Consider the following 8909-nt stretch of genomic DNA (forward strand, 5'->3'; position numbering starts at 1 on the left):
CATTCAACCACAACAAGGTGGAAGCTTTAAATTTGCAACCACAGGTGAAAGTGGTGAAGACACTTCAACTACCCCTATGGCACGAGATTGGTGGAAGACGACCAAAAGTTGTATTGACGACCACTTGGCAAGTCCTTTCTAGAAAAAGACTCATGTAGAGAAATTCAATTGAGGTCTACTAGCACTTTAGGTTTTCCTTTCTAATTGTGAACATTGTGTGTAACATTAATTTGGGAAGCTCTTTAAGTTGGGTTGCGACAAGAGTGGAAGGATTGACATCAACAACAAGTGGAATCAATCTAGGACAAACCAATCAAGGAAGAATGGTTTTGCATACGAGTGGTAACATGGAGTCATTTTTCAAAATGAGGTTTGCAGTTTATCTTTTGTACATGGTGAGCTCTCTTGTGCAACATGCATCAACCATGCAATCTATCCATGTGGGCAACAGGTCTCTATCAATTTGGCATGAAGAAGGACAACAAGCAAGATATGAGGATTATGGTTTCTTACTCCCTTTAGGCTATGTGTCTGGACGAGGAAGCCATGCATGGTGCCGCTTTGGAATACTTTCAAGGAGTGATCAAGTTCTTTCCATACCTTCTATCACTTATGCAAGAGTTAATTCTTGTGCAGCTTGTGGACTCAAGAATTATTATAAGTGTGATCTTCTGAAGAAGGCATTATTGTATACAATGGATTTACGCTTAGTGTGGGACCCAGGTGGACACCGGAAAGAACTTTGGGGAGCCTCATGATTCCAAGGGATCCATTATTCCCTACAAGGATCTACCAGCCACAAGGGAGAAATCCTACTGTATTTCAACATGCTCCAGAAGTACAGAGCTAGAGGCATGAATACCTCTAGCCTTAGGGGGAGGGCTAATGAGGCAAGCTTTTCCATGCATGGGAATCCCCCATATATTTTTTCTCTTTTACCAAAAAATAAAAATAATTTTTTTTCCTATTATATAAGTTACTTTTGATTTTTTTTTCCTTTTTCACAAACGTTTTAGCCTTTATTAAATAAATAAGACTTATGATAATCAATCACGATGTAGCATAAATAAGTAAGCTTTCTTTGTTGATCTCTCTTTTGACCTTAAGCATTAAATATATATATTCTAAATTATATTATATATATTTAATATTTTCTAATATATTTTTCATGTATATATATTATTCCACCCTACCATATATTTTATTCACTAGTTTTCATTTTTAAACCTCAACCCCACTTTCAAATTTCAATAATACCTCCAACTAGATGATTGCCAATCTTTTCAAAACTCTAGGTCATGTTTTCATACACATGAAGGAGCTTACACTTGAAGACAAGAGGAAAATCCACTCAAAGGGAACCACCAAAAGACCTTTGCAGCCAAAAATAATACATTATTTGGCTGAATGTTTTAAGTAAGGAAGAACCCCGAATCTGAAGGAGCATTCAACATGAAAGATGTAGCTCGTGATCTCAACTTTTAGCTCAATTTTTTCAGAATTTTTGGAGTTATGAACGCGGAGCTATGATTTTTGTGGTGGACCCCAATTTTCTCGTGTAATGGTGACACAGGCCATCCTCAATTTTCTTCCCTCTAGAATGGATATGGTTCTACAAGTCTTCAAGCATGATTACAAGAGACAGGGATCTTTTAATGAGGTCTTGGCAAGTCTAGAGTGATTCTATCACCATTTTTGGAGGATCCATCCTCATCAACAACTATCCACCTTCGACAACCTCTCTTATAAATTTCTTACCTCTCTCTTCTCGCCCTAATAAGCTTAAGTCTAGCCAAAGCTAGACTATTGTAAATATCTCCTATCCTCTACATCCTACCCACATTCTCTCTTCTTCTCTCTCTATTGACTGTGGTATTTTAAATAATGAGGAGACAATATGGGAGCCACAGGCCATATTGTCTCGTGTAATGGTGACACAGGCCATCCTCAATTTTCTTCCCTCTAGAATGGCTATGGTTCTACAAGTCTTCAAGCATGATTACAAGAGACAGGGATCTTTTAATGAGGTCTTGGCAAGTCTAGAGTGATTCTATCACCATTTTTGGAGGATCCATCCTCATCAACAACTATCCACCTTCGACAACCTCTCTTATAAATTTCTTACCTCTCTCTTCTCGCCCTAATAAGCTTAAGTCTAGCCAAAGCTAGACTATTGTAAATATCTCCTATCCTCTACATCCTACCCACATTCTCTCTTCTTCTCTCTCTATTGACTGTGGTATTTTATATAATGAGGAGACAATATGGGAGCCACAGTCACATGCACCCCATTTTCCTAGTCACGAGAGTGGGACACTCACCTCAATTAGAAATATTGCTAAATCCTTCCCTCTTTCCCTATATAAGGAGGCCTTGAGAGCTCACTAGGGGAGAATACACACACACACACACACACCTATCCATACACACTCTTGTGCTATATGCTTGTAGCATGAACTCTAATCACATAATCACAACACCATCACCATCACCATCACCATGCACAAAAGATGAGCACCACACCTCCACACCGCTTGTAATTAAGGGTTGAAGGCACAATTTCAAGAAGACGAAGGGTGGACACACTCATGATATTCCTCGCCATCAATTCCCATCTTCCCATTATGCCTCCTACAATCTTGTTCCCTTCTCATCTTCTTGCCATACACTACCTATTGTATTCATCTTTTGCAAGCAATCAACACACTCCATCTTGGTGCCATACCTTGTGTCGCTTTGGATACATCTCATTGTGAGTATGGTATATGCTTGTTCCTTGCCATTTTTTTTCTGCTTATGTTAAGGTGTGCGGATTCGCCACCATACACACACACACACACACACTCCCTCCCTCTCATATTCCTATCATCTTGCTACTTCCATCTTGAGGTGTGCGGACTCTCCACCTCTTGTATGAGAAGTGAGCATACTTTCATGTTTCCCTGAACTCATTATCTTCCTTACTACATGCACGAGTAGCGAGCCCATTCTCACTAACTCACCACTCCTCTCACCTTTTTCTCCGACCACCCCATTCCACATTTGGGTGTGGATCTTGAAATTGTTTTCCATGGCATGTTTCATTGTGTATATGTATGCGTCCTAGCCGCATATCTTGCTAGGTGGTGCCCCTATTGTGTACCTCCCATGATGAGGCCATTGTGCATAGTCTTGGTGTAGAGGCCACCGGGTCTATTTTTTTCACTTCCGCCTCTCAATGGAGATATGACTTACAATTGGGAACTACCAATCTCCTACATCAGCATGAATCTTTATTTTCTTACCCCCATGATCAAAAGTGAGGGTCTTTTCCACATAATCTGGGACAGGTGTCATGTGGAAATGCCATGGCATACCCAAGATGATATCACATCCCTCGATGGGTGCCATAAAAAATGATTCGTGGTCCTTGTAGTCACCAATACGAAGATTGAGCTGTCCTTGCACGGGAGTTGCATTGGTTGTCAACCCCTCGAATGCCAATCCGGATGTAACCGGTGTGCCAAGCTGAGACGGTGTGAGGCACAAACGTTTTGCAGTATCCAAGGAGATGAAGTTATCTGTGGATCCTGGATCATAAAGAATCAGTACTCGCGGGTTGTTCAAAGACCCCCAGCCCTTCAGAAGCTGAGGCTTCCCTTTCTCCGTTTCTTTGTTTCCTTGAACTTCTGGAATTGAGTTCGAGCTTGGTGGAGCGGGTTCCTTCCTTGCTTTATCTTGCCTCGTAGGGGCGTGTTCTTGCCGTTGTTGCTTTAGCGGGCAATCCGGTTTCATATGTCCTTTCTCACCATAGTAGAAGCATCTTCCTTCCTCTCTGAAAGTTTGAAGTTGAGTAGGAGAGAGATACTTAGTTCACTTGCTATTGCCCTCTGGCTTCTTAGAATGATCATAGTCCCTAGATGGAGGAGGTTTCCTTCCTTGGCCCCCTTGGTCATCATAGACCCCTCTTTGTCTCCCACGGTAAGTGCTATGCTCCATTTTTCTGGGCGTCCCAGTTGAGTGCAAATCCTCAGCAATGATTGCTGACTCCATCATCCTCTGGAGAGTGTCATGCGGATACACCTTCATAATCTTTCGAAGCTGCGGTTGGAGACCCGCTTCGAACTTTAGTTTCTTTTCCTCGTCGGCAATCTTCATAAAGGGAGAGACCTTCAGAAGAACCGACCAATACTTGTCCACATAGGTCGTTACTCTCTCATGTTCCTTCTAGGCGAGCCAGTCCCATTCCTTCCGTATAACTGTTCATAAAATTCAGATTTGAATCTCTCCCAAGTTCTGGCCTGAGAACCTTCCAGAATCTTGGCTAACCACCAATTACTGGCCGTTTTCTTGAGGTGCATCCCCACATGGCACAATTCGGATCTTTCTGTGAAGTGCCCATTGGTAAAGGCGAATTCAAACTGTCTGATGAAGGACAGTAATTTGGAGATATCTCTCCGTCCGTTGTAGGTTTCGAACTTGATGTCCTTGTTGCCCGATTTGAAGACTCTCATGCGACGTTGAGACTTGCGACCATGCTTCTTGAATCGAGGCTTATCTTTAGGTTGATGTAGGGTAGTCGTAGTAGCGGCTTCCTTGTTCTGGCGAGAAGATTGAGAAGTAGAAGTATAATCAGGAGAGTAAGATGGAGATGAGATAGAGATGTCCTTGCTCTCATCTAGCAAAGAGAGCGCTTTTTCCTGGCCTTTCCTTGGAGTAGGCCGTTCATTCCGATCCAAAGATCCTTTGTGCACCTCGGCACGTTCTTCTTCTCTTTCCTCCTGTGGTCTCACGCCAATAGTGTGCTCTGGTGCCCGGCTACATCGGTTCCATTCTTTCTATTCATTCCGCCCAAGAGCTTTTGGACATCTGGCAATAGTAAGACTTGTTGCAAATTCGCAAGCTGAGCTCGCGCTTGTTGAAGCTCCTCTTCAACGCTTATCCCTTGGCTCGACATGGTTCTTCCCGTTCTTCCCAAAATCATCCTTCTTTGCAGAGAAAGAGAGGAGTCCCAGCTCTGATACCACTGTCACAAAACGGGAGCGTACGTGAGCATTTAATAATATGAAAAATAAAATAATTTGCAAATGTGAGAGAAGGGAGAAGATCGACATAGTATTGGGGACCAGAAGATGGGTTGGTCCCCCCCCGTCAAGAGTATTATTTATTTAGGGAGAATTCGTATACAAGCACAAGAACCCGAGGAAACCAAACCCCTCCGTTCTGTAATCTTAGACCCAAAGGTCGTTCTTTCCCGTAAGGGACTTAGGCACGAGGCCGTACTTTCCCGCAAGAGACTTAGGCGCGAAGCCGTACTTCCCGTGAGGGACTTCCCGTGTAAGGGAGATTCCTGCAAAATAAACTACACCAAAACAATACTCGCGATGTGTAATCAACAAATTATACCTATTGCTCCTCGCTCGAGAAAGCAACTTCTGCACCCGTCAGCACATGAACTCTCACAAAATCCGTCACCGACACTTGCTACCATATTCTCCAGCGCTTGCACTTCTGGATTGTTGTGATGCCCAAAACTGAATGCTAGGCTTCTCTTTATACTCCCTAGCGTCTTGCTATTCTTGTTGCACAAAGCAAAAGCAGTAGCCTTCGCTAGAGAGAGGAGAGAGAGAGAACGCTACTGTCGTACAGCCTTGCGTAAGCTTTTTTTGTAGAGTTTTTTTAACGTAGGATTTTTTGAAGAGCATTGCTTTATTTTATTATAAAAGGGCTGGTCACTTAAAAGTGACCGGCCACTTTATAAAATAAAGTGTGAACTTGTTTAAACTTTAAAAACTCACTCAGTTACTGAAAAAAATGCTACACGAACACATTCCATGCGTCCCCGGGTGCAGAACACGGCACAGATGCAATGCAGACATAGATTCCTTGCGGGACATCATCTGCCCTCCCGTGAATGTTCCTGCTTTTCTTTAAAAGCTTCTTTGAACCCATCTTTATTCTTGTGCTTGCGTTCTTACGCGTATTTTCTTACTCAGTTCGGATTTCCTCCTTAGCCTACGGAATGCCCCCTTTCCTATGCACCCGTCACCCATCATGTGACGCATCAGGGGCACTCGTAACCCGGGCCTTTCCACCGAACTTACGGAAACTCCTTCGTGATGTTTACCATCACCCATGAAATGACACATCAGAGTTGTCCGTTCTTGATGGCATTTCCTGTAGCTACAATCTTTTAACAGTTCTTAGTGTACACAATAAAATATCCTAGAAAAAGAAATTAATCATTAAAAATAAAAAAATAGTCCAATTAGCAACATGGGCCCATAGGCATTTGAACTTATAAGTCCACTGTTTGGAACTCCAATAGACTTCCATTTCTTATTTAGCTGATTTTCCACTCCCCCCACAGGGTGATACTAATTGAAAATTTCAGCAGCAACATGTGAGATTTGATTGGTTGCTTGACCAGCTTTGGCAAAGACTGTGAATTCTCCTATACAAAGCAAAGATCTTTTGAAACACTATCTAGCATCTGATAGGGTAATGCAAAACTCTCTAAAAAGATAGTTTTTTTATTTCAGTTGGCCCCCAACCAGAAGATGCTTCCGACACTTGATACTAGCTTTGAAACATCTATATGGGATTTCCTGCAGATGTAAGCTTTAGCTCTAGCTTCAAAAGCACCAAACCAAACGCAATCAAGTCAAAAAGACAGATGGTTAGATAAGAACTCCTTGGAAGGTTCCCAAGTATTCTTGATTGTGTTCCAAACATTCCACATTCTGCAAACTAGCTTTGAACCCATAGGAACAAATGGGGTTGGTGATGGAAGAATATCTATGGTCCCTGCCTTATATTTTTAAAGTTTGAACTTGGGGATAACCCAATTCAGAAGTGCTGCTAAGTCCAACAATTTTTTATACTCTACCCAAATTTTTAACACTAAAAGGCGTTTTTTTCTTACACTGAGTTGCTGGAATTCCATTGTATTCCGTCCAGTTCAGTTTAGTTCGAGTCTATTTGTACGAAGGCCATTTTCTATTTGCTTCTCTCTCATACCTCTTCGTCTCTCACTCACCACACATTCCACACAACATAGAACATTGCCTCACACTTCTCTGTCTCTAATGCACACACACCCCATACAACAACACTCCTCTCAAAAGGAAGTTTGGACGGCTTACCATATGGAAAAAAATATATAATTGCTAGATATCTTACTAGTTTCAATACACACATCTAGCAAAAGTGCAAACTAGTGTGAGAATACTCCTAGATGCATCAAGTAGCAATCTTCTTACCATATAGTAAGTTGAGTAGCTATATGGTAAGATAGTTGCTAGATGAATCAAGAGAGTTCAAGCTCACTTCCTAGTTTGAGATGTGTTTGGAAGCTAGTAATACATCTAACAACTCAAAGATATGACATAGTAGTTCATCTAGTAACTTCATAACAAAACGTGGTAATCCTCCTAACCCTACTCAATGTGTCTCCTAAAATTACCTCAACAGCCCTACCTTCTAGTGAAAGTCCTCATCCTACAACCTGTGAGATCCACACTTTCAAATAATCAATCAACCCATGGCACTTGGAACAATCCACAACAAGAGACATGACTCACAAGTAACATGAACCACTAGAATCCCACACAAAACTATGGCCGGATGTATTGTGCCCGGCTCACAATCAACTTATAAAGCCTTTGGCCTTATAAAATAGTGGTCATACACTAGAATTCAATACTAGAAGACTCCCACATGCAATAGTGCAGATCCACAAGAAATCTCCCCATCGCATACATCAACCCACAATGCAAGCTGCAAATTCCACATGCTACTCCACAACCAAACCACAAGGGGTTACCCTTGCAAACTCGCATTCTCGGCCTCCTCGGCAATTTCGATAATGGCGAGCATGCTGATATGAAATCTTCAGAAGAGCCAATTGCAAGTCTCTCACATCCAATCCTGACAAATTATCATTAATACAAATGATAATGTTATAAAGAATCAAATGACAACAGGCGCAGGCAATATCGTGCATGTAGTTTTATAGTAGTTCATAAAACCAAAGCTACTCACATACCAGCATCCTGTCCCATCTCCATTAGATTGGATGTTGCATATGGCCCATCCTTACTAGATGACAGTAAATGTAAATGCTTGGCCGTATTTCTTGTGCGCATCCCAAAATCCGGATTAGCACCAAGCCATACACTCCGCATCTCCCTATTATTTTCACCATGGCACATGCACACATCAAACCCAGATATAAGAGCAAATTCAGTATCATACACAACTACGCATAAGCAAAACAAAACAAAGAGACATCACACACCTTAAAAATGTGCGGGCGGCATTTCTACTATAACCAGGAAGGTTTTCTAGCTCTCGCTTAAGCTCTGCATAATCTGGAATGCGCTTCAAAGTGCATATCCCGTCACCATGCTCAGTGCGCAAAGCAAGTGCAATTTTTTGTAGTCGGGAGGCTATCCTGGAACACACATAGAATTTTTCCATTGAAAAGGAATGTATCATAAATACACAAATAGGGCTATTAATATGTCCAATAAAAGCACAGGACGTAGTTTGAGACGAATTTCAGTGCGTTGAAGTGTTAAATTGCTGCACAAAATTCACATGTGATTGTGCATCATATCTTGAAAAGCTTCCTCCAACTCACTTTGGTCAATACCCAACACATCCACTATCTTAGAAATGCCCATACTTTGCAATTTCCGTTTCAAAAAATTGTGAATTCATATAACCTTGAGATGCAACACCCGTGATATAATTTTTTTCTAGAATCCCTTCGCAAAGCATGCCCATGCACTCATGAATCAAGCATAGAATGCACATCCAGCATACGCTTGGATTCTAGAGGCGGCGGAAGCGAAATTGACACCATGCAAGAGCTTCATACTTTTTGTTCAGGGATCTGAGTGGATGGGGATGAGGGGAAGCCCTAA

At 41.8% G+C, this 8909-nt stretch overlaps 1 protein-coding gene across 1 annotated transcript; it reads right to left on the reverse strand.

Moving 5' to 3' along the window:
- Positions 1-7774: 7774 nt before the first annotated feature.
- Positions 7775-8672, reverse strand: LOC147450676 (uncharacterized). The gene is made up of 4 exons (XM_086520773.1): positions 8581-8672; positions 8279-8434; positions 8027-8169; positions 7775-7908 (listed from the first exon to the last, which is right to left on the reverse strand). Exons 1-4 carry the CDS (start codon positions 8664-8666, stop codon positions 7775-7777), a joined length of 519 nt encoding a protein of 172 aa, XP_086376899.1. The 5' UTR covers positions 8667-8672.
- Positions 8673-8909: the final 237 nt, after the last annotated feature.

This window comes from Adiantum capillus-veneris, chromosome 9 (assembly GCF_014529385.1).
Source record: "Adiantum capillus-veneris isolate H3 chromosome 9, ASM1452938v2, whole genome shotgun sequence".
Taxonomy (NCBI): Eukaryota; Viridiplantae; Streptophyta; class Polypodiopsida; order Polypodiales; family Pteridaceae; genus Adiantum; species Adiantum capillus-veneris.